The 26,225-nt window shown below is 39.7% G+C and overlaps 2 protein-coding genes and 1 pseudogene across 2 annotated transcripts in view; all 3 read left to right on the top strand.

Annotated features, from left to right (window-relative positions):
* The window catches only part of PHEX (phosphate regulating endopeptidase X-linked), a 188,569-nt gene extending 186,801 nt beyond the window's left edge, over positions 1–1,768 (top strand). Inside the window, exon 22 of the mRNA XM_024739450.1 lies at positions 261–1,768. Within this exon, the coding sequence (XP_024595218.1) occupies positions 261–363 (103 nt within the window). The 3' untranslated portion in view covers positions 364–1,768. The remainder of the gene's footprint in view (positions 1–260) is intronic.
* A 2,512-nt stretch (positions 1,769–4,280) lies between these two features.
* Positions 4,281–21,876, top strand: CBLL2 (Cbl proto-oncogene like 2). The gene is given in 5 exon segments (XM_024739423.1): positions 4,281–4,379; positions 21,341–21,419; positions 21,422–21,621; positions 21,624–21,671; positions 21,673–21,876. Coding segments are annotated over 5 exon segments (630 nt in total).
* A 742-nt stretch (positions 21,877–22,618) lies between these two features.
* LOC112395960 (40S ribosomal protein S3 pseudogene) overlaps positions 22,619–26,225 on the top strand; it is a 46,791-nt pseudogene continuing 43,184 nt past the window's right edge.

Genomic DNA, 26,225 nt, shown 5'->3' with positions numbered 1-26,225 from the left:
TACAATTTATAGGAATTGTAGATCCTACGGTTTATAGAAATTTGAAGGTATTTGGAAGATTAATAGCATTTGTCTGGTTCTAGTCTCGGCTCTGTTAATTTCTTTGGAAATTTACTTAACCATTTTGGGCTTCAGTTATCTCCCTGTAAACAGATTAAGTGAATGCAACATCATATCAAGCAATATAATGATACAGTTTTGTCCAGAACCTGTTGATTTGTAAGAATTAAATGACATGGACTTTGACATATCTTTTTCAGGGTCAATGGTGCAGTTAGCAACTTTGAAGAATTCCAGAAGGCTTTTAACTGTCCGTCCAATTCCACGATGAACAGAGGCACGGACTCCTGCCGACTCTGGTAGCTGGACTGTTGGTTTATGCCATCCTGAGAGAGTTGTGCAGTGCTTATCACCTACTGCTTTAGGCCTGTGTTCCCCTGAGGATGTTTATTTTTGATGCATCTTCATTACTTGGGTATTGCTTAGATCTAAACAGTATCTGTTCAGAGTTGTAAGGCTTAAAAAAATGGAATACAAAAAATCGAATCAAGTATGTTTCTTTAGAAAACCAAACCAACAAAAATAAGTCCCTAGGCTGCTTTTGTTAAAATGCTGTCCGCTGGATTGTTGCTGTTGTCCAGTTTAGTGTGTAAGCCACGGCTAAGTGGTCCATATCATTTTAATCTACAGCTTTGCAGGGGCCCTAAGTAGAACGCATCCAGAAGAAAATTCAGCCTATTACACTTGCAACCCTCAGTGATGTGGACATGTGCGAGGATACCTGGGAGGTCTTTCTGCACTGTGGAGCGCACTGTGAGATTTCACACATCGTCATTACGTAGCGTTGATTAACTCTAAGGTAGTTAGATTAGAAATATGTTGAATTCTCATTTTACAATATTTGATGAAGTTCTTGCCTTCAGCTTTGGAGTCTATTGGCATGAAAACGTGCCTCACAGCTTGTATCTGGTGTAGCTTATTGCCCTGTTCAAGTCAGCATGAGCAAAGCTGGCAGAAAGGCTGCTTGGTAAAGGTTTGAGTTCATCAAACAGAAAGACAAGGTTGTATCTGTAAGTCCCAGAAGAAGCCAAAACACCTAGTCACGCAACAGTGGGGACACTAAGAAATGACATCTCCAAAATTTGATCTGGTCTGCCCAAACCTTGGAGATTATGTCATCTGCTGGATACTTCTCTTCAGTCCAATTCCTGGTTGTCTTGTTATCCTCATATATGTGCACTCTCCTGCTTCTGAAATGAGTAGGCATCGAGAAAATGATTTTCTAATTGCCCATTAGGAATGTATGGCTTTCCTTCCCCTTTAGTGCAAGGGGACAAACCCCACATTGAGGAGGGCGCAAAGTGGCTCAGTTAAAGTTACCTCTCTTTTAAAGAACCTTTTGGAAAAATTTCTTGATTAAAGACATTTTAGAATCTGTTGATTGAATTGAAAATTCCCTTCATAGTCCAAAGAAACATAATTTTTACTCTTCAAGTCTTCTTCTAAAGAGTCTGTAAGAAAGAGCAGTATTACGTTTTTGATCCTCAGAGCTCTGTCTTTTCAAACTCTCACACTTTTCAAGTGTGTGTTCAGCGTGTGTGTAGGATAAAATTGTAATGGCCTTAAAGTGGTTACCTGGCATTTTCGGTTTCTTAAAATAGCCATCCCCCCTTCACATTATTCCTTGTACATGTGGTTCTAGGTTAAGTAGGCCAATAGGAAAATCTCGGAAGCAAAATGACAAATTCAGGCTAACCAGAGGAAGCCATTTTACATCCCTGGGATTTGTCATTTAAAAAAAAATATATATATATATATATAAAAGTGTGTGCCATGTCCTTTTGTAACCATGGGAACTTAAGAAGGGAGAAAAATGCAGGGGCACCATCATGAGGAAAACAATTCCACTGCGTTAGTCAGAGGAGAGTGATTTTCCCCTTGACTTCCCGCTCTCTGAATAGATAGACTCCTGAAGAGCAGCTACCTTTTCCTCCTTAACCATGGCTTAATGTGACCTTACTTTGTATTTTGAAAACAGCAGTTACTGTGTCTTTTCTCCAGAGGAATCATTCTGATTTGGTTTAGACTTAGAAGATTCTCCTTGTTTTTTTCCTGTATCTGGACATTTAAAATCAGCTGAGATTTTTAAGGCTTATATGAATAGCATTTTCCTTCTAGATTTCTCTTTTTAAATTCCAAATAAACACATTCCTGCAGGTCAGAGAAAGTGTTTGATAAAAGCATAGAATTATCAGTTTGGAAATGGGACTCGTTCAGTCACTTAATGGTTTAGGAAAACTGGTTGGTGAACAGTTGGGGCCCTCACGGTTTCTGGATGATGTGGCTACTTTGTCCTGACTAACTTTACCTGATGTAACTCAACTATACTGAAAGCTGTTATTACAACAAACTCAGAGCAGCCCAAATCATCACTACTAACTGGAACAATATTCTAGTAGATTGAATTTCCAAATACATGCTCATGTTTAAATTTTCAGAGTACATTCTTATTGTCCCTTCTCTTCAATACAGATTAGCATAAAAGAATCAGACACTGATTAAGTGGTAGAGGGAGGAAGGTAAAATGCAACTGGAAGGGAGAGAGAAAAAGTAGGGAGAAGCTGGCCTAAGAATGTGACTCTGAAGAGAACACAGGATTTTGGCAGTCCTTGCCAAGCACATCCACTGGAGTAGGGCCATAAAGTTTTACAAAAATAATTATGCTAAATTAAAAGGAAATTAGATATTGGATCTCAGACTAGGACTGCCAGACCAAACTTCTCTGATTCATATACCAGATGCTCTGCCAGTGAACTATTGTCTGGGCAATGGAAGGAATTAGGTTTTTTTGGGAAAGTCTCCTGGATTAGTCAACGGTGTTATGTATATAAAATGATCTTGTTTGGGCTTATCATCATTGTGCAAAGTTTCCTGAGCTTTTTACCAACCACATAGCATTGGCCTCCTATTTCCATTTTTTTTTTCCTTTTATGAGATGGACTTGGAAGTGATTACTGCAAGCTCAGGATTCATAAATTATCCTTAAGTTTATTCAGTGCCTTTCCTCAATGGAGCTTAAAGCACAGCACATACATTTTATCTCATTTAGCCTTGGAGCATCAGTAAGAAGCAACTAGGAACTATGGCTTGCCACACAGGTTATGCTTGTGCCAGAGCAGTGGAGAGGTTTGAAATTGCTTCTCAAGTATCCCAGAGTCAGGAAAGGCAGAGCCTCTGTTCTTTGGGCTGCTGACCTTTGCGTTAACCTTCATCCCGTAGATTACCCTATTTCTGAATACATTTATTCCATCAGTATTTCTGTAATCACTTAGCATTTGATAGGCTTCTTCCTTGATATTTTTAACATAATGTCTCAGTTGCATATTAAATTATGGAAGAATATATGATTATTTCAAGCAACAACATTCTCATTGCCAGTGGCAGTGCCCCACTGGTCTGAAGAAAGGTGTTCTTGGATTATGCATTCCTTATCTAAATGGTCATTGTATTTTCTTCCCCTACTTGTGAAACAATGTGAGCAATCATTTTAAGGACAATAAAAAGTTGAAGATATTGTTTCCTCTCTTTTTAAAAATAATATTGAAACCTGTTACATTGGTTAACATATTCAGTTCCGTTTTAGACAATATTTGCCTAAAAAGTACACAAAGCGCTGTAGAGGACTAGGTTTCTTGGTTTAGGGAAGTGGGATTTGAATGCAGTAACTTTCTCTGTAGACAATGAGAGATTTGCGAGGTGGTCATTGTATTTTCTTCCAGTATATAAGAGATGTGGTTTATTGCTTGTGCAATAATATTCCTATTGAGGAAAAGAGAGGTTTCTGAGGAAATTATCAGCCATGGTACGGCTGGTCTTGCAAAAGTAACAATGAACATTACAGTTACTGTCGAACCAAAGAATCTCTATGTGCTATCACCTTTCTTTAACAATCAAGTCGATTTATGGTCACTTACTCAGTACACAGTAACTGAGCACCATTATATTTAAATCACTGAACTAGCTGTACTTAGGCAGACCGTACGCAGTCTGGTCTAACATGGGAAACAGATACGTAAACTGCTACAGTCACCCTATTTCATGACAAGTGTGATGAAATGCAAGGACATCAGGTTGTGGTTTGGTGCACAGAGAAGGAATTATTCAATTCTCCTCCGGTGGATGCTGTCAGAGTTCTCTCTGCCCAGATCCCAGCCCTTTTACCAGGCACCTAACCTCACCTTCTGTGTGCTTTTCTTCCTCATTGGCTGTAGATCTCTAGGATGGCTGCCCTCATCCTACTGGAGCCTCTGTGCCCCATGTACTTCCAGAGAACTGGAAGTGCCTGGAGTTTATATTTCCTGGCGACCTTTGGACAACGAGTGAGTGGTGCAGGACGGTGAAAGCCTGACTGCTTTGCCTGGGTCTAGACAAATCCAGAGGCATATCATAGAATTCATACTAAGTTCTCTGGGGGGCATTTTGGGATTAGTTTGGCAGTGCAAGTAGAGTCCCCTGTTGATTATTTTAAACATCTTTCTGACACTGATATGTTCTGAGATGTGGAAAAGTACTCGTTTGTAGTAGGTGTGCCATAGTGTCCATGTACAGGTGATGGACATCAGACAGACTGTGGAGCTGGTAGGTAGTAAGTGTTTGAGTATGGCCTGTTAGTGCCCCTCTTAGAGAGTCTACTCCAGTTTCTGAGCTGATCCTTGAAATAAGAATTTTTGTCTGTAGGGTAGTGGCAGAAGGAAGGATGTATAGAAATGACAGAGTTTATGAGTGATCTCTGAGGCATGGACAGGAAGGAGAGGCTTTGGGGTAATGGAGGCAAGAAGTCTAGAACCTCTCTTGCTACGGTCTGTTTGATAGACTTTATGAGGTATTCAGTGTGCCTCAGTTTTTAGATATATATCTTAGTGGACCTGATCAATATTTGAAGGAATCTGATGTTTCCAATTAGGTTTAAGGTTTTTGCATGTCCCTCAAGTTCAGTTGCTTTCTTTGTTAATTAAGATCGCACTAGATGTTGAAACAGATCATCTCAATGGTTTAACCTAATTTAAGTTAATTTATTGTTTTCATTACATACAAAATGGGTATTAATGATCAGTGAGCTTCTCTCCTACAATTGGTGATTTAGGGACCAAGGTTCCTTCCATATTGTGATTCTGCCATTTTCAATGCTATTGAATACATGCTTACCTACAAGAAGCTGGTGGAGGGGAAGAGGTTATGGAAGATATTGGGTGGAAGGTTTGGTCTAGTCCAAGGAGTTAGCTACGTCACTTCTGCTCATATTCCATTGGCTAGAGCTCAGTCATATGGCCAAACCTAACTGCAGAGGAGGCTGGGATATATAGTCTAGCCGTGTGCCCAGAAAGAAGAGGAAATGGGTTTGGCTATTACCTAGCGATACCAGCCACACCTTCTAAAGTAAAATACCGGCCAGTAATGTGGAGCTCTTCTGAATTTAGGAAATAGCTTTTGAGCACAGCACAATGAAAATTTTAAATGCCACTGGTAGCCTGGAGTTTATTCTGTAGGAGTCTTTTTAATTAACAGTTTAATTGGATAATTTAATCCCCTTTAGAATTGGAAATATGAAAATGAAAATGAGATATTCCCTGTGATCTGACAATACTGTGCTTTAATAAACACACCAAAGTGAGCCCGGAAATGAGCACCACAAAAGCATTACCATAATTTGTGATCAGTGAAAGAAAACCTGATCTATAACTTTAATTATTTATAAATGGTTTAGCTACATGTTTCATTTGAATGTATATTTTGTTTTGTTGCTTGTCTCAATTAGGAAGGTAACCGAATATAAGATTATGTGGCTGTGCCATGGATTTACAATATGTTCTAAGCTTTTAAAATATATCCCATTGAGAGGGGAAATATTTTTTTTTTTTTTGCGGTACGCGGGCCCCTCACTGTTGTGGCCTCTCCCGTTGCGGAGCACAGGCTCTGAACACGCAGCCTCAGCGGCCATGGCTCACGGGCCCAGCCGCTCCACGGCATGTGGGATCTTCCCGGACCGGGGCACGAACCCGCGTCCCCTGCATCGGCAGGCGGACTCTCAACCACTGCACCACCAGGGAAGCCCAATAAAATATTTTTTATGAAATAACATGTGCTATGTCTTCTAGGATTTTTAGAGGATTTATATGAAAATTATGGGAATTCCCTGGCAGTCCAGTGGTTAGGACTCTGCGCTCTCACTGCTGAGGGCCTGGTTTCAATCCCTGGTCGGGGAACTAAAGTCCGTCCCACAAGCCATGTGGGGCAGCCAAAAGAAAAAAGAAAGACCTTTAAAAAAAAAAGAAAATTATTTTTACTTCTCCATTGATTAGAGATGAGAAATGCTATTCTTTATATTCATGTTTTATGCTTTCTCCACTTAAAAGAAAAATCGAGGCTCAGAGTCCAAGAAACAGAGATGAGTGTCCATGTACAAGCCACAAAAGTACTGTTAGAATTAATTCTGGCTTGAGATGCCACTTTACAGAGGAAGAAGCACTAAGTGATTAAGTTAAAATCCCCAATGTAAAAGCTACCTAAAATATTAGGTATCACTTATGCTGCCAGTTAGGCTGAAATGTCTGCATATGTCCTAAGCAAAAAGAGCAGTACAGTTTACCATTTAGAACTGAACTCTATCCATTTCCAAACTGAGTTAGAATAGAAGTCAGTGGAATCTGTATACTGGTAACGGTCACATGACTCTCCAACCCCAGTGACGTTTGATGAATGAAGAAAATAACCCAGAGAAAATTTATTCCAAGATTGTCCAGGCATTTATAAATGATTGTTTTTTTTGCCTAAAAAATGATCATGATGAAAACAGCAAACATTTCTTGACACCTGCCATGTCGTAGGCACCCCACTAGGGTCTTGCATGCCTTATAGCCGGTCCTCACAACGACCTTGCAGATACTTGTTACTGTTTCCACTTCACAGCTGTGGAATACTTGTGTGACTCGCCAAGACCACATTTGTAATCGGAGGAGCCAGGAATAAAGTCATTTTTGTCTGATTTCAAAGCCCATTCTCTAATGCTCTACTGGGCAGTTGGACCAACGTTCCAAACCTGCTTTTGACCTGTGAATTATTGAAGATTTCAGGCTGAGTTCTGTAGTCATCTGTTAGAAAAGAAGTGAAGGAGTCAGTTTACAGGTGTTTGTACCTGATGATAGTTCCATCTTGAGTCCTTCAGAAAGCTCTCCAGAAGCTGCTCTTCACTGATAATGCTGGCTACCATTTAGTGAGCATGAACCATCTGTCCGACATCCACTAGATGTTTTATGTATATTATCTAATTTAATCATTAGGATAACTCAGACACCTATAGTTATCCCCACTTATAGGTAAGGGAACAAAGGCTTGAAGAGATGAACAACTTGCCCATGATTATTTAGCTAGCAAGCAACAGGGCCAGATTTGAATCCATTTTTATCCATGTGCTCCCTTAGGCAAACATACAGCTGTGGGGACCCCAAGTCCTAGATTTCTGGGCTGGGGTGTCCCAGTTTAGTTGGTAGACTCCCCCTCAGTTTACCTGTGTTCAGCCCTGTGATTGCCTGTGCCCTCTGTGTTCAGTCTTCTGCAACCAGATTGTCTCCAGGTTACTTTCTCCAGAGAAAACCTTTGTGACTCTGCTTGTGGGTAGTTGAGAGCCTGTGAAAGTTAAAGACTTTAAAGCAATCACCTTGTTCGTAACCCCATCATGCCTACTGACATTCACTGTTACCTACAGCTTCCAAGGCCTGAGGACTTCTGGTAGTCTGCAGGGCACTTCAGCTTGCTTCTAGTAGGGGGTCTATTATTTTTGCCCATGTGGCCTTTTTAATATTTTTAGTATCCTTTTTGTGAGAGGGAAAGTAGATCCATATCTGAGTAACTGGAAGTCTATGTTTCGTTTTCTAAAGGGAAAATGTACCAAAAATTTATTATTTTTAAAAGAAATGCTGCTATAGATACAGTTCTACTGAATTATTGCCTTCACCCACCAATATCTGTAACTAAAGAGTCTAAAGCTTCCTTTAAACTGCTGAGTATTTGGAGGTTTCATTTTATGCAGAAGCCAATCCTATTTTTTCTTAGTTACTTTAATAAAACAAGCATGCATGAGCATTTGGTATTTTCCATTTCTCCTAAAGCCATATAACTTAGTCTTTGGAGAATTCGTTTGAGGTGAAAGGAATGTATCTCTGTCCACCTTCCAGAATTGCCTGGGAATGTGTCTAGGAGAATGCTAGGTTGGATTTGTTAAGAAAGCTCCAGAGGAAAGTTTTACTTATCAACAAGGGCCAAGCACCGTCCTTGGAGATTCACATTTCAACTGTCATCTGCACACACACAACAGGCTCCGGCGCAGATTGAGTTTGAGTTAGTGCACATAGCTTGTTGGGAGGAAATCAATCAAAAGCCTTTTTAAGCATAAATGGTTCTTTAGGAACTGAAAGCTGAGTGCCTCAATTTTATTGTAAGCATTGAATAAAAACCATCTTAAAGCATTCAGCATGTTAAAACTACAAACACGAGTAATAATGAAGGTACTCCCTCACCTAGGTATGTTGGTGATATGTACGAAGTAATATTTGCTATAGAATAAGAAGAAAAATCGACTGTCATTTAAGATCTGCCTACAATACATGAGGCAGAATGCTAGCTGTCATACTGGATTTTGATTAATCCAGGACTTTGGTGACTTTAACCCCAGAGTTCACAAGCAATATTATAATAACAGAATTGTCATTCCAATGTTTTAAAACCCTTCAGTGATCTTTCCATTGCAGTTACAGTAAATCCCAACAACTTACCCTGACCTAAAGGCCCTGCATAACCTGGCTCTCCACTTTTCCATTGCCATGTCTCCGTTGCATTTTTTCCTAGTTACACTGGTCTTCTTTTTGTTTCTCCAATTTACTAAGCTTTTTCGTCTCTTCTCAGTGTCAGAGACTTTACAGCTTTGCCTGAAATAGTTTTGCGTGTCTTTCATATAAGCCTGTTGAAGTTAGGGCCCTTTACTTTAGAGTCCGTCCCCTCACCTAGCTTACACCTCCCTAGATCTAACCACAGTTACCAGTGTTCTTTTCCCTCCCCTCCTCATCTTTCTTGGCCCCTGTTGATAAGTAAAAATTTCTTCTGGAGCATTCATGACAAATCCACCCTAGCATTCTCCTAGACGCATTCACAGGCAACTCTGGAAGGTAGACAGAGATACATTCCTTCCAACTGAATTGTCCAAAGACTAAGTTACATGGCTTTAGGAGAAATAGGAAATACCAAATGCTCACGCATGCTTGTTTTATTAAAATAACGAAAAAAAACCAAGGATTGGCTTCTGCATAAAATAAAAGTTTCCAGTATTCAGGTAGGAGTGTCCCTAGGATGTTGAGGAAGAGCAAGGAGGCTAGCGAGGCAAGGAAGAGTGTGGGACAAGGTCATGTGAGAATGCAAAGTGGCATTCCAATAGTTGACGGTCATGTAGATCATTGTAAGAATTCTTGTTTTCACTCTGTGACGTGGGAAGACATTGGAGACTTTTGAGCGGAAGAGCGACAAGATCTGCCTCCTGATTTCCAGGACGATTCTGGCTGTGTTGAGAGTAGACTGTGGGTGAACAAGGGAAGAAGTAGGAAGACCAGTCAGAGGCTGTGGCACTCATCCAGGTGAGAGATCATAGTGACTGTGCCTAGGAGAGTAGCTGGGGAGGTAATGAACGAATGCACGGTAACAACATTTAAAAAAGAAACTCTTTTGTGGTCCGGAACCTTAAACTTTCCAAGTATCTCTTTTTCATTTGTCGTTTTCTATGTTGCTCCCTGGATCCATGCACGATTATATGGTATAATCTTAGAGCGTTGTATGATTTTGCGTGATATTTTTTCATTTAATGGTATCGGCATGCATCCATGGCATTTAATAATCTTCCATTTTAATGGCAGCATAATATTCTTTAGAGTTTCTGTGACATTTTATTCAATCATTTCTTTATTGTTAGAAGTTTATTATTGATTTCATTTGTAACTATTGTAAACAATACAGAGATAAGTGTCTTAATGTGTAGAGTTTTTTTCTTTCCTCTTGATTGTTTCCTTTAGAATAAATACTTGAGAGTGAATTTACTTGACCAAAGGGGGCATGTTTAAGCTTTTGAAATATACTGACATACTGCTTTTTAGCACGGTTGTATATATGAGGGTACATACTTCATTTTACAACGGAACTGGAGCAGGAAAGGGTCCTGTCCATAAGAAAGTTATGGTATACTGGAGGAAGTAGATATGTAAGCCGAAAACTATAATAACAAGCATAATGAAGAACAGTATAAGAAGGTGCCACATTTAGTAAAACCTGATAAGTTCTACGTGTTATTAATTTCAACTTTACTAATACTTTACATCTATTAAATATATGAAAGTGTGACTGGTTGTTTAATTTTAGTAATTAGCTTTTTGGTTTTTACTTCTCTTGATGTAAATTACTTGCACATCAATGCCTTTTGCCCTTTAAGCTATTAAGATCTTGTTTTTTTCTTTTCAATTATATGAGATTTTTATTGCTTATTATTTTTAGTCATTAATTGAAACAGAAAAGTTCTATTGCTATGCTCTGATCATTGTTTTGTACTTTTGCAACTAGTATTCTTTTTTTCAATGCTAGAAACTTTTAAAAAATTTTATTTAAAAAATTTTTTATTGGAGTATAGTTGATTTACAGTGTTGTGTTTCAGGCATACAGCAATAGTGTTCTTTTGTCAAGTAGTGGAGAAAGGGCAGAGTGCTCTACCTTACAAGGTTTGCCTTGTTGGAATAAGCTTTAGACAAAGGAGTATAAAGATAGTTAATACAAATTTAGGAAGAATACTATGTTAAATGCATATCAGTTAACTGAACAAGTATTTATTGAACCACTTGCTAGATATTATTCTAGGGCTTGGAATACAATGATGAATAAGAGCTCTAACTGCTAATTATTTAGTGATTTAAAAATTACTTAACAATTCATAGGGAAAAGTAGATATGTAAATAACAATTTCAGCAGTGTAGTATATCATAGAACAGAGTTGAACGCAGGGTTCTTTGGGCATAGGACTGGATAAAAACATTTCTAGAGCTAAGCAATGAAAGAATTACAATGTCCCCAGCTGTGAAATCTAAATAATAATAAATTAATAAGGCAGACAACTCAATAGGAAATTGGTCAGATGACTTGAACTTGTTCACAGAAGAGGATATCTGAATTGCCAACAAATACATGAAAAAGTGCTTAAACTTCACTAATCATTGAAACCATAATGTGACTCATTTGTATACCCCTCCCTGCAGAATGGCTAAAATAAAAATGGATCTAGACAAACAGAACTCTCATATAATGCTGATGAGATTATAAATCGGTATGGCCACTGTAGAAAACTATTAGGCCAGTATCTTCTAAAGGTAAATATGCGTGTAACCGATGACCCAGGAATTCCACTTCTAGGTAGTAATAAGTTGCCATCTTAGTAGGTCGAAAATGGTTGAATATTGGCAATTTCATATTGTTCAACCTAATGTTTACCCAACAGAAATGCACACGTATGTTAACCAGAAGACATTGTAGAAGATGTTCATAGAAGCACCAATATTTGTAGTAGTTCAGAACTGGAAACTACCAAGATGCCCATCAACAGTAGAGTAGAGTAAATACTTGAATATTAGTCTACAATAACAGTGAAACTACAGCTACATACATATGTTTATCACAAGCATGATATTGAATGAAAGAAGCTGAATTTTATGATTCTATTTATATGAAACAAAAATATGCAAAACTAATTTGTGCTATTAGAAGTCAGGGGAATGGTTGCCCTTTCAGTGTTAGTGACTGGAAGGTCCCACAAGGGGGCTTTTGAGCTACTGGTAATATTAGATTTCTTGATCTGGAAGCTATTTACATTAACCATTTGTACACTTTTATATATGTATATTTCACTATAAAGTGTTTTAAATAACAGTAAAATAAATACAAGGAAGTCCATGTAAGTTCTGATTTTTTTCCCCATAACTACTCTGATGCTTTTTGAGGGAAATAATGAATATCAGATTCTTTCCAAAATCTTTTCTCTGCTCGTTTTTTGAGTTCTTGCTTTGCTGGTACTCTTGGGCAATCCTGCAGTTGTCATAGGAATATACGTAAGAGACAAGACTGGGTGTGGGGTCTCTTGGAAGAGATGAAGCTGGACCTGAGTTTTGTAGCATCCACTGGAGACAGCCAGGGGAGCTAGCAGAGAGCAGAGAGTTCCAGGCAGAAAGGCCAGGCTTCTGGAAAACAAGATGAGGGGGAAAAAACCTGTTGGGAGGGGCTGGAAATGGCTTATTAGAGCTGGAGCTTGAAGAGTGGCTGAGGAGGGGTTGGTGTTAGGCAAGATAGTTTGGCAGAGGCCAGGTGGAGAAAGGCCTTGAAGGACTATGCTGTGAGTCTGGACTTGATCCTGTAGGCGTCTGGGAGCCACTGAACAATTTAAATCAAACCATTGACACAAATAGATTTCTGGTTCATGAAGAGTAAGCTGGTGATGGTGTGGAGAACACTCGGAGGGGGATAAGACTGAAGCCTGGGGGACCAGTTACGAGGCCACTGCAGTAATCCAAGGGAGATATGACATGCTGGTGGCATGGGATGGAGATGTAGGGATAGATATGAGAGCTCTTGAGACGGAATTGTTCTGACGGGACTTGGTAAATTGATGGGTCTGGAGTTGATATGTAGGCGTGGTGCTACATACATAAAAAGGTAAAACCTTGCATTCAATAAATGGTGAAACACATACAGCCTTCTTCCTGTCTTTTTTCCCCCTTTAACACCTTCCTACAGTTACATAGGTCACAGGATGTTGCCGTGACAAGGAAGAGAAAGCTTACCAGCTACTTACCATTGCTTCTTAGAATTGAAGACTCAATGAAACATTTCGTATCTTTTCAGTGGAGGATCAGGTAGGTCATCTTGTGCACTAGCACACAAACTTCTTGATTTTGCCAAATAAGCCAGTCGAAAGGGAAATGGTAATTTATCTGAGAAGCCCTGTGTTAATGCCCTTCTGGAAATAGAAAAGAAGTGGTACCTATATATATTGTCATATACTATTGTAAACAAAAAACAATTTGTGCATGTGTTTATATGATGATTATATAGGTACAAAAATATGTATACACATATGAATAAACATACACATGTATATATACACACAAACATATATACACACTAGGAACTTATACAACTATGTAATACCCTTGAGATATTAGATACAGAGATTATCTAGGTATATAAAGAATAACAAAGTTTTATTTAATTTTCTCTGTCTTTTTAAGCATAATATGTGGGTGGGAGAGGATCTGGAGGCTATTTTCCTTACTTTAATTACCTCATTGCAATTCCTTCCTTTCAATTTTGGTTTTTATAAACGGGAACACTGTATTAATCCATTCTAATTAAAAACCAGTCATGCAACCCTTCAGTTAAAGAAACAATTTTTAGTCTGCCTTTGATATCATTTAGTCAGAAATTGCCTGTATGGCTTTTGGAATTATCACCACTACAGTGCTCTGGTGACCACTGGGGCAACAGCTTTACTTGCTGATTTTATGCTAAAAATATCAGGAATTGGCCAAGTGCTTTTCCTCTGGAGAAAGGTTCAGAGCTCTTCCAAGGGTGCCTGACAGAGTGCAGAAATTTCTATTCCTGCAGTAAAGGAAGAGGGAGAGTTATGGAAGGGGTGGCAAGAAAAGCCCCAAGTTCACCTTCTGCTTGTCCACATAACACCTCTTCACCTTCCGGCTGCCAGAGGCGCTATGCTATTCTTAGCCATCTCCTGCGAAGGTAATTACACAAAACCCCTCTGAAACCCATTTCTGTATTTGTCCAAGAAATGTTTTTATCTTCTGTAAATCCCCTGCGCTGTAACTAAGCCCTTGGTCTGCCCTTGGCTGGATGGGAGGACAGCCAGGCTTCCTTTCTCCAACAGAGCCCTTTCTGTACCTGAAGACAATTAGCTCATCATCAGGCCAACCTCCTTCCCCTTCTCCAGACTGAAAATGTTCATCTTTAGCTTTTTCTTGTCTTTCTCCTTCTTGTTATTTCTTCGATCCCTTTCCTTTTCACTATTGCCAAGCACTTTTCAGAACTGGACCTCCTGCTATGCAAAAAGCCCAGTTGACCTTGATCTCCAATCGATGGGGAAAAGGTAGAGTTAAACAGAGTCTGGGGGAGCAACAGAGAAAGTCAAGGCAGGTGCCTCTTACCCGCAGCTGTGGAGTACAATTGAGTCATGGATCAGAAAACCCAGATGTCAGTACAGAATCAAGGCCCCCAATCCAAGGTAGCATCCTCAAAAAACAAAGCCAAGTCCAAAGGTATTGCTGATCCAAAAACCCAGGGAAAATCCAGCAGAATTGCTCAGTGAGGGGAGAAGCCTGGACGTGGGCTGGGGTCGTGAGTGGGTAGCTGCAGCCTTAAAATTCAAGTCTTAACTGTCATGGGGTGGGGAGGGGAGGATATCTCCCAAACGATTGAAGAATTGATCAGTAGTGAGTTCAGGATACTGTTCTGATTACCTTTTCAGACCAAGACAAAATTCCTCCATGTCACTAAACATAGGCCTCAGACCCTCTGGTGGACCAGGGCCAAACTTACGAGGATGTTGACGAAGCAGATGTGGTCCATGCCAAATGGTTCCTTCCTAATTGGATCATGTGATAGTCTTTTGGGCTTGAAAACTTGGAGTCATTTCCCTTTCCCTCCTCTCCATTGCCAGTTAGCCCCATTAAGTTAGTTGCCAAACTCTGGCCTTTCGGCGTCTCCCACATACTTGTTTCTTTTGGTCTCTATTTCCCACTCAGACCTGAACAACCTCAGTCCTGAACTGTGAATTGCTTCCTCATAGGACTGTCTGACTCCTGTCCCAGTTTGCCGACCTACACTATGCTCTGTTCCCTTTCTTTTATATCTTTATTTGATGATTTTGAATTGCCTCGAGGGATAAGTTTATACTCCTCAGTATTCCATCCAGACCCTTCAACATTTGGTCCTAAACGCCCCTTCCCAACTGTATCTCCCATCTCTTCCGTATGTGAGCCCTCGATTGAGTCAAGCATATTGCCCTTGAACACATCTGCTTTCCACATCTGTCTTTGTCCGTGTGGTTCCCTAGTCGCTGTCTTCTATGCCCATTTAAATTCTATCTTTAAGGATGCAGATCTAGTCTTAGTTCATCCAAGATCATCTTGGTCAGAAGTTCTCTACGTCCCCAGAGTTCTTATAGCACTTCGTGTCCATTTCCCTCATCCAACCCTGTATGGTACCAGGCTGTTAGCTGGCCTTTCATATGTGTGTATTGACTTCCCTGTCTAGAGTTTTAAATACTTTGATGGCAAAAGCGGTCTTTTAGTGGTGAGGATATCACTCTAAACGGCTTAGCATTGTCCTGAAGGTTGGGATTTTGCTGTGGGTTCAGTGTAGTTACAGTGCTACAATGCAGTGATTCTCAATATTTTTCAAAGGCGAGGATCACTTTGTTTCCTTTTCATTGTCAAAAAATTTTTTATCTCCCACATTGACGTCCTGATTCATTGAAATTTTTAAAAAAACGATGATCAAAGCTTTTCTGCATTTGATGATGCTTTACAGTGGAATTTTGGGTATAGTAACACCCACACGTATTTGAAAATAAGTAGTGTGGTATTTGTAAGATGTTTTTATTTATTTGGTCTATAGATGATTCTTAGTGAAAATGTGGTTTTGCTGACCCTAACAATAAGATCGGTTCCCCTGTGCCCTGCTGCCCCATTATTTGGTCACGTCATCATTATTACCTCACAGGGCTGTTGTGAGGATTAGACGAGATACCATATATTAGGTGCATGGCACAATGCTTGGTGTTTAAGTGATCCTGATCCTTCTTTCCCTTCTCCTTGTCACCGTCAGTTAATTTTGAAGGTGAGGAAGTTCTGGGACCTTCTGGGCAATTTGATTTGGATGGGACTGAGTTTGGGGGAGTGAATGTGGGGAAGGCAGTGTCTCTCAGAGGAAAGGTGAAAGAGCATTAAAGATCACCTAGAGGAGCAGTTCTTAAACATTTTACTCTCAGGACTCCCTTCCCCTCTTAAATATTATTGAGGACCTCAAAGAGCCTTTGTTTATGTGGAATATCGAGAAACTTAAAATATTTATTATTTTATTAAAAAAATAATAAGCCATTACACACTAATATAAATTATACATTCTTATGAAAAATATATTTTCCAAAAGAAAAAAAGTCACTGAGAAGAGTGGCATTGTTTTAAATTTTTACAAATCTCTTTAATATCCAGTTTAATAGAAGGCAGCTGTATTCTTTCTTCTGCTTCTGAGTTCAATTTTTGTGATATTTGGTTTTGGTGAAATTAAAGAAGAAAATCTAGGTTCATACAGATGTATTGTTGGAAAAGGGAGGAGTATTAGAATAGCCTTTCAGAAAATTGTGAATATTCTTTGAAATGAAACCAAACTCAACAAATGGTAGTTTCTTTTCTTTTTATAAATTTATTTATTTATCTTGGTTGCATTGGGTCTTCGTTGCTGTGCGCGGGCTTTCTCTCGTTGTGGCGAGCGGGGGCTACTCTTCATTGTGGTGCGCGGGCTTCTCATTGCGGTGGCTTCTCTTGTTGTGGAGCACGGGCTCTAGGTGTGCGGGCTTCAGTAGTTGTGGCTTGCAGGCTCTAGAGTGCAGGCTCAGTAGTTGTGGCGCACGGGCTTAGTTGCTCCGCGGCAAGTGGGATCTTCCCGGACCAGGGCTCGAACCCGTGACCCCTGCATTGGCAGGAGGATTCTTAACTACTGTGCCACCAGGGAAGTCCCTACAAATGGTAGTTGCTTAAAGGTTAGTTGCAATATGGAATCTGAAAGAGCCATGAAGTTTTCATACTCTGTTACACTAACATCTACTCCTGTCTTGATTTTAAATGGGTCTTTTAATTATGTATGATTTTGTAACATCAACCATTGGTCATTTGGAAAATATTGGTTCACTGAGTTATGCAGAACTTCCACGTGTTGACACATTTCATTATACAGTTTCAAAAAATTACATTCATTATTAATTACCACTGATCTCATCAGATAAGTCTTTAGTACTGGGAAGCTGCCGGGATCGTGGCAGATACAAGATTTTCAAAATTCTAATTTTCATTCAAAAGCTTGAATTTTATAATTGGCAACAAATACTGTCAGTTGTTTTTCTTGAATTGACAGGCTAAGTCTGTTCAGTTTTGAGAAAATGTCTGCCACATACCCAAGTTTGAATAGTCATAGTTTGTCACTTGTTCTTTCACATGAAAATAATGTTCCACACAAAAAAGCCGATAGTTTACCTTCCAACTCAGATGATGACATAAATGCTTTTCCTTGAGATAGCCACTGTACTTTGGTATGCCCCCAAAGTACTCTGGTGTACTTTCTTTCCATTTTGTCACACAAAATATGAAAAAGATGTGTACTCAAGGGTTGAGATTTAATAAAGTTAATATTTTTTAGAGCTTCATCACATACATTCTTAAGTGAAACTAGCATTTTCTCTTTACTGTGTGGCAGTAAAAAATACAGTGACTACTAGGATAGTTTGATACCACTGCCTTGTTTCGTGCTAAGAAGCCAGCAGTTTTATCCCCCATTGCTTTTGCATCATCATGACAAATGTCAAACGGTGGAAAAGCAGATAACATCTTAGTATTATTATGGAAATAGTTTTGACCTCCAGGACCCTCAGAAAGGGCCTTGGGAATCCCTAGGGGTCTGTGGACCACATTTTGAGAAACACTGCTCTAAACTTTTGCAAATGGCTGGCCCTCCCAGGATGTAAAATATAGCTACCGGCACACATGGGAGGAGAGCCGAAGTCTTTTTCACACAGGGCAGTTTGCCTTACTTTTTGGAACCTGAGATGGACTTTTTATTTCTTTGCAGAACTGAAGGCATCTGGCTTGGGAACATGATTATTCTCCACTCACCTTTAAATTGCCTCAGCTCTTACTAAGTCTCTGGCAGTGATATGTTGATTATGTGAACTTAAAGCCCACAGGAGCCAGAGGAATGACAGATCAGATTCCCTTAAAGGAGAAATGAAATCCAGGAGCCCCTGCTGACCTTTGGTGTCATTCTGGTCTAGGCTTCTGGGCCAGATGGCATGTGGCTTAAGTGGATATGTCTCAACCTGTTTCCTAGCATTAATTGTGCACGTTGATACTTCTTCATTGTGCAGTCCACAATTCTTCATTGTCACCCTCATTTAGATTTTTTTGAGGCAGCCGAATTCTAACAAGACTCCATGAATCCAAGCAATTTCAAAAGGTCTAATTTCTCTTAAATCTCCAAACTCAAACCTTTCTATATCCAATCATTGTTACAGGCAGACAGACACTGAATCTCTCTTTTGTCAACTGAATTTAAGTCTAGCGACTTTTAAGAGCAGTGAGATTGAAGGACAGAGTCTCTATGCCCTGAAGGAGGTGGCTGAATGGAAGCCCATTTAACTTTTTGTTTAAGGGCACTAAATAAGGATCAATTTGTAAAGGCAGCTTTTCTAGTGTGGCAAAGTTAGCTTCTCATATCTGATGTGGATAAATGGAGGGTCAATACCCTTTATCTTATCAACAATTTCACCAAAAAATATTTATTAAGGGCATTCAGGTCAGGCTTCTCAGCTATAAACAAGCAAATACTCCAAGCAGAGCTGTCGGAACCCACTTCTGAGGGTTGTTGCTCATTAGGTCAACTTCAAATTATTTTAGAAATAAATTCTAAGCTCAGCTTTTGAGTCCTGTTAACTTCTAGACAACCTCCACCCAGGAGCTGCTTTCGTTCATCACTTTGAAGTTGACCTAATGAGCAACAAAAGTAAATTTAGCCAACTAGGAAAGAGAGCTGGCTTTTTTTCACCCAGGGTTATGTGTAAGGACAGCATTCTGTCATATGAGAATGTCACAGTTTAGACAGAAGAACACTAGTTCCAGGGAAGAAGGGAAAATAAGTTTTGGATATTTTATTTGACAGACTTTTACCCCTTTATATTTATTGTTTTTGAATTATATGCATACCACTAACCCACACCCCGACACACAACCTTCTTAAAGAGCCTGCAAACAAGTCATTGTAATTATAAAACAGGAACATTTGCATATGCCTTCATGCTCTAAATTTTAGGTTTTACTTAGAATTTTGGTTTATTGCTTACAACGGGCAGAACATCCGTGGCTTAGTAAATAAGAACCACTTTGACTTATTAAAATGTACTGCTTTTTTTAAAAGCCAACAAAATTTCAAATTACCTAAAATTTAAATCAACATGTAATGGGAGGCTTAGTTTGAGAGAATAAAGCGTGTTGTCTTTAGAGTTTAGGCAGGTTAGGAGACTCCAGGAGATGGGCCCATAAGAAATTTATTTGCATGAGGAATGAAGTTGCCTCCTGGGAGTGAATGAATCCTAAGAGAAGACAGCATTGCTGGAATACTGAAACGTTTCCAGAACTAGGGGAGAGTGTCAGAGGTGAGTGGCATCGTATATTCAAATTTAAACTAGCTACCATGAGCTAGCACTGCCTCTGTCCTTTTACTAGGGGAGTAATAATTAAGAGCAAGTAAAAACTAACAGAGCAATTTCAGGAAAATCTCTTTAACACACTGGCAAGTGTTAATCTGAAGTGCTTTGTAGCCCATGTAATAGAGTGAAAGAAAAGAGGGCAAGGAAGTCCATTTATCTTCTTAAGACTACACAGCGCCTTCAGTGCTTCCTTGTTTCCTTGCTGGCGCAGCACTAACTTTGGGCATTAGTGAGCACTGGTACCTTTGGTGGGTATCTGGGCATTGTTGTATTTTCACCATTGGTGTAGCCAAGAAGCAACACCCCAACAAGCCAGGGAAAAGGAAACCAACATAGTTCCCTGTCACCATGTAAAACGATAATTGAACTGGGGATAGTTTTCTGTTATGTTAAAAACTTCTGGGAATAAGCAAACTTACCTACTTGTTGCAGGAAGTACTTTTTCCTGAAAGATAACATTGTGAGCCAACCAAAGGAGTTTACTTTCGTTTCTTTTTATGTAAACTAACACACCATTGTAAAGCAATTATACTCCCATAAAGGTGTTAAAAAAAAGAGTTTACTTAACAAGAATAACATATTGCCCATTAATACTCATGTCAATATTCTCAATTCCCTGTGCCTGCCAGTCTTTAGGTGTCATGTTATAAAATCTGCGTAATTCTCCTTGCAAGACCTGCCCTAAAATCACCCAGCCCAGCCCCTAATATCCTGCCATCCCTCTTCTGAGACACTATTTAGACTCTGTTAAGGTAGTATTCTCCTATGTTGCAGTAAGTCCAAAAAACTTTGATCAGTGTTTCTTGTTTAGTGTTTTCTGGGGAGACTTGACAGTCAACATAGCCAAAAGGGTGAATGTCTACACATTCAGGAGAGCCCCCCCCCTCCCCCGCCGTCAGGTGCAGAGGAGCCACAGTTATGGGTGGGGTGGAGCCAAGTAAATACCGTTTGTTGCTATTTTTCTGGTCCAGTTTCTACTTGCGGGAAGGTGAGACCTGGGGAAATTTGGCTTAAATACCCCAAATCATTCTCTAAGCATGAACAGCAGATGTCTAGCACTGTCAGATTACCATGTTCACTGCTTTTTACATGATTTTTCCTTGATAAGATACATACAGTGCTCCCTTCCTCCAAAGTTGATTTTGCATTCATTATATCATGACGAAATCTTAGAGGTGTGTGTATGCCTGACTACATACATATATGTACACACACACACGCACCTGAGCAATTTAAGGCAGGTTACAAAAATGCAGTGGGATAAAAATAAAGCTGCCCCAGAAGGCAGCGCTCTAATAAGCTGGGAACGTATTCTTTTGGCGGCTGCTGCGCTCACCTTCCCCATTCCCATCAGTCTCTTTTTCCACAGTTAAAGGCCACTTTCATGGCACATAAAGAGCAGCCTTAGCAACCTCAACACTGAAGCTCTTTCCCCCTTGTCCAAACTATGTCTGACTCCCTCACCCGAGTAGTGAGGTCGGGTAGGGAAAAGGAGAAGAAGCCGCTCGGAAGTCAAAGCTACAGAGCCGGGGTTGGGATCTGATCTAATCTGACCTAACTCTCGCCTCCTGGGCTCGGGGAATCTCGGGCAAGCTCGGGCAAGCTCGGGGAAGCTCGTGCCGCGCATGCGGACTCTGATTTCCGCGCCCGCGTGCCTTCCTAGCCGAATAGCCAAACACGAATACCGCTGACGCTGACTGTGGGCCACCACGCGCTCAGAGCTCTGGATCATCCGGTGGCCTTGAGGTTCGAAGACGAATTCCTTTAAAGCTCATTTCTAAGCAGGTGAGTAAAAGCAATCTGTGTCTCATATTCCAAGGACTATGAATGGGTCGCCTGCTGGTGAAAAAGAATTTGAACGTAATGGAGGAGGGCGGTATGACTATAAAGGGGGTGAGCTATTGGGAAGAAAGAAAACATTTCCTAAATGCGTTTGGGAGGACTTTAAGATAAACATCATAGGTGAAAAGTTTGATTTACCAGTTCATTTCTGTGACAAATTTGTGATTTGCCTATTAAAATCTATGGGCGTATAATTCCGTGCAAGTATGCTTTTTTGCTATGACTGTGCTAATTTATATGAAAGAAAAGGAGGTAAGATATGACCAGGCTGTAGTATTCCTGTGCTGCGAATTGTGGAGCATACACGAGGTTCTGTCTTCATGTGTAGCGCTGGCCAAGAGTGCAGGAAAACTTATTTGTCTCAAAGAGAGTTAGAAGCTCGTATCAACTACCACCATAAGAGAGCTAAATAACTTGTTAACTGTGCTCCGCTTAAAAAAGTTCACCCTCGGGCTTCCCTGGTGGCGCAGTGGTTGAGAGTCCGCCTGCCGGTTCAGGGGGTGCGGGTTCGTGCCCCAGTCTGGGAGGATCCCATGTGCTGCGGGGCGGCTGGGCCCGTGAGCCATGGCTGCTGAGCCTGCGCGTCTGGAGCCTGTGCTCCGCGGCGGGAGAAGCCGCGGCGGTGAGAGGCCCGCGTACCGCAAAAAATAAAAAAAAAAAAGTTCACCCTCGTATTGCTTCACCAACAACTGAAATCCCTGAAATGCTGCTAGACCAGGACCATATGAGCCATATTCCACCAGACTTGCGCAGCATTATGTCACCATCTCCTGTGCAGTGTGTATCACACAAGCGCAGTAACCAGCCACGCAAGGATCTTTATGCTCCTCCAGCAGAATTGTCGCCACCCCACCTCCTTTGCTCCATCAGGAAGTCGTTAGTATTTCAACAAGGGAAAACAGCAATTTAGTAATCACCCCTATTCAGGGTGATTCAAATTCTGGTGCCAAAGAGCTATCACCTCCTGCCCCAGCACCGGCTCACCATCATCCTGAAAATCAAAGTCAGCCAGTGGTATTGCCCCCTTATATTATGCCTACAGAGGCACATGCACTACCCCCATCTACTCCACCACCAGTAAGCCATCCAATGTCATATTCTCTCCAGGATTCAGGTACTCCTCAGTTGGTTTGTAGTCAAGTGCCACCTCCACCCATGACTTCTGATCCATCACCAGTACCTTCTTCCCCTGGATGTATTATTGCCCTGGTGCCACCTTATACGAATCCTTCTCTGCCAGGATCTCCTCTGTCTCATAATGGTGGTCCACCTGTAAGTGAATTCCCTTCTGACTGTCATAATCCTAACTCTTTACCCCAGTTCACCGAAGAACAAGAAATTCTGAGCGCTCCGTTTATACAACGGGATGGAACAAATCCTGGTATGTGACCTCTGTCGAAAGGACTTTCACCTCCTTCACCAGCACAGGGTCCACCTTCCCCAACCCCACTTTCTGGATCACATTGCTCAGATCAGACAAGATATAGACCATATTCACATTGATAATAGTATTTGGAACTGAAGAGCTGGTGAGGACAAAAACCTTAAATATAGTCAACTTTTCAATTAAACTGTGTTTTGGGAAGGAAAAGCACCTCTTACAGAGATAGCAAAACACTTAGTTAGGATCTTGACTTTTAAAATGATTTTAAACCTTGGCTTTAGGATTTATTTCAAGTTTTATACTATAGAGTGGATAAATGGCTCAGTGGAGCATATCTGTATTTTAACAACTTTGTTCCTTTAGTGTGGTAAATTGACTCAGAGGTGACCTTTTATAATTTGAGTTCCTGAAATAAATTTGCATTGCTCCACTTGCAAAAGTTTTGTTTTTGTTTAGGTTTTTTCTGTGATATATTTTGTTAACCTGTGTAAAAGGATTAAATTTCAGTATGGTTGTAAAAATGCTATTTTTATTTGAATTTAAGCATAGTCACACAGTTTTTTTCCTTCCAGTTTTATTGAGATATAATTGACATATAGCACTGTATAAATTTAAGGTGTACAGTGTAATGATTTGACATACTGTTTTTTTAAAACCGTGTTTTACCTCTGATTTCCCAAAGTGCAATAACAATCCTGGAAGTAAAAATCTAGAATATAGTGTAAGGCAGACAGCTAAATGGTAGAGAATTATTTCACATTTTTAGGCACTGAGATTTTGTGCTGTTGTATAATAACTGTATAATGAATTTCGTGTGGATTGCCTTCTCATTTTTAGGCAGCCCTAGAAGCACCAAAATGCATCAGAATTCCAGTACTGTGATAGATTTATGTTTGTAATGTTAAAAGGCATTACTAAATCATTTGGAAAGATATGGCCAAAGTAATTGATTCTGTAGGCTCCAGGCTGGTGGGGATGCTGGTACTTGTTACTACTTTTTTTCAGAATGCTTGGAATCACATAATGCACCACACTGGTTAGTCTTAAGTAACATTATATTATAGCACTGTTTAAATGGTGTCATTTAGATGAAGTGTGTGCTACTCTGTTCATTGTCTTAAAGTCTATTCAGCCCTAAATATTTAGTTTATTATAATGCCTCATTTCATAGTAGAGTTTGGTCCTGTTCTTACGGTTTCTTGTTTATTGGGTTTTAAACTACAGTTTAAGTGCCATGGAGGAATTTGAATAATATCTTAATGATAGGCATTCGTATAGTCACCAGCTCGCCATTTGCTTGGGTTTTATTACTGTGTGATAAGTGTTTTCCCTCTAACCTGAAATTTAAAAAAACTATTATTTCTTGCCTGTTTATTTTATTGGTAAAGATTCTAAACTTGTAATGTTTTAGCATGAAGTTAAATGAAGACTACCAGATGACTTTGTATTAGAGAAGAGAAAAGTAAATTATATGAATGACTATGACTAAGTTATACGAATTTCATCACTTTGTAAGGTGTCTTTAGAATTAATTTTTGAATTATAGGGACTTATGTTTCTGCTAAGGTGACCGCTTACACTTTATACAGAATTCATACATATAAATTGACATTCTTGGTGTATTATTATACGTCATTTGAATAAACCCTCATGAAGTTTTTCTTCCATTAAATGGTGCATAATGCAAATATGAAATGTGTATTATGTGGATATGATTTATTATATAGTTTATAATATATAAATTTAGAACATATTTCTTTCTGGCAAAGGACAAACTTATTGCTAATTTATCATTTTATTCTGTTGGATACAAGCAAAACAAATTCTCATTTTGGCTGATCAGATGCAAACACATCTCTGAGCTTAGAGCTGAAATTAGAAATAATATAAGAGGCCATTTTAACCTTGACCAGCCTAAAATAATTAACACTTTAAAAAAAAAAAAGTAAGTGATTTTCACACCTGGCAGTTTGAGAGTCCAGTGCTAATACTTCTAGTGAGAAAGCTTTACTATTAGAAGTACAGACTGAGGTAGTGTGAGATGGTGGTAGTGAATGCTTCTATCATATTATTGTAGGTACTTGGACTGGTCCAAACTTGATTCCCTTTTCTGCCCGACTTTAGGAGCTGTTAAAATATTTCTCTTAAGATACAATACGATTCTTTGTTTCCTGTAATAAGAAAATAGTCAAATTCACTAAAGTCTTCTCAACCATCTATGATGGATGAGCTCTCCTGCTTTTATTGAAATTCACTACGGTTGAATGTAGTATGAAACCACTTAAATAATATATTGGACAAAAAAATGAGTATCATGATAAAATGCACACATGTTAAAAGAGCTGGACTTAAAAATGATTTATTTTTAGTTAGGTTTAGGAAATATATGTTATGCAGCAAAGCAGATCAGGTGAATGTGTTGTAGCAGACAAAAATTTTAAGCGGCATCAGGTGTGAACTCATCCAGTTGTTTGAGTGACTGTGGTGGGTTTGCTTCTCTAAGGAAAAAAATGATGTGAATTGCACTGTATATCAGAGAAGGCTTTGAAGCTGGAATAGGCACAAGTCTAAATTACCTGTATGTACAGTGCATTATAGTACTCTGAAGATTGCTGAAATGGCAGTTTAATTCTTAAAAACAATAAAATGGATGCATAACTACCAAAAACCAGTATTTATAAAAAATAAAAATAAGTATCAGGGAAAGGGGAAATGAAGGTAGAATAAATAGTAAAATCAAGCCCAAGTTAAAGTTGGAACCAAAAAAAAACTGAACTGGAAAATGCTGCACCGTTGTTAATGATGGATGAAATGGGTTTAAAGCAAAGAGGCAAGATCAAAACATGTACATTTCAGAGAGCCTAAGCCAGACACTGAGCAAAAGTTCTTTTGCGGGTTTTCATAAAATGGCCACTGCGTAATGTAGGGTAGCGATTCCTGATTCTGACAGCAGGAGAGAATCTCTTGGAGAATCCGCTAAAAATACCGGACTTTACCTTATTTCCCCAGGATTCTGGTGCAGTAGGCTCGGGGAATGGATGGGGCTTAGTAATATGTCCTTTCAGTAAATATGCTAGATGATTTGGAAGTTGCTGCGTGACAGATTTAGTCACTGGTCACTAGTCTCCGTTCTCTCAACTAGTCTCCATTCTCTCGGCAGCCTACCATCCTTTCTGCACACAGCAACAAGGGTAACCGTTGGAGGACGGAACTCGGCCCTCAGATAGTTTCGCATTGCACTTCAGGGCCAATTCCTTCTTCATGACAGCATACAATTAGACTGCTGGTGGATTTCCTAAACTCATGACTTACCATTCTTGCCTCATTCCCTCTATTCTAGCCACACAGGCTTTTCTTTGTTCCTCAGACCACCAAGCT

The sequence above is a fragment of the Neophocaena asiaeorientalis genome, unplaced genomic scaffold (assembly GCF_003031525.2).
Source record: "Neophocaena asiaeorientalis asiaeorientalis breed wild unplaced genomic scaffold, Neophocaena_asiaeorientalis_V1.1 scaffold194, whole genome shotgun sequence".
Taxonomy (NCBI): domain Eukaryota; kingdom Metazoa; phylum Chordata; class Mammalia; order Artiodactyla; family Phocoenidae; genus Neophocaena; species Neophocaena asiaeorientalis.
Note: the sequence above shows the minus strand (reverse complement) of the source record. Positions and strands in the feature narration are given on the sequence as shown.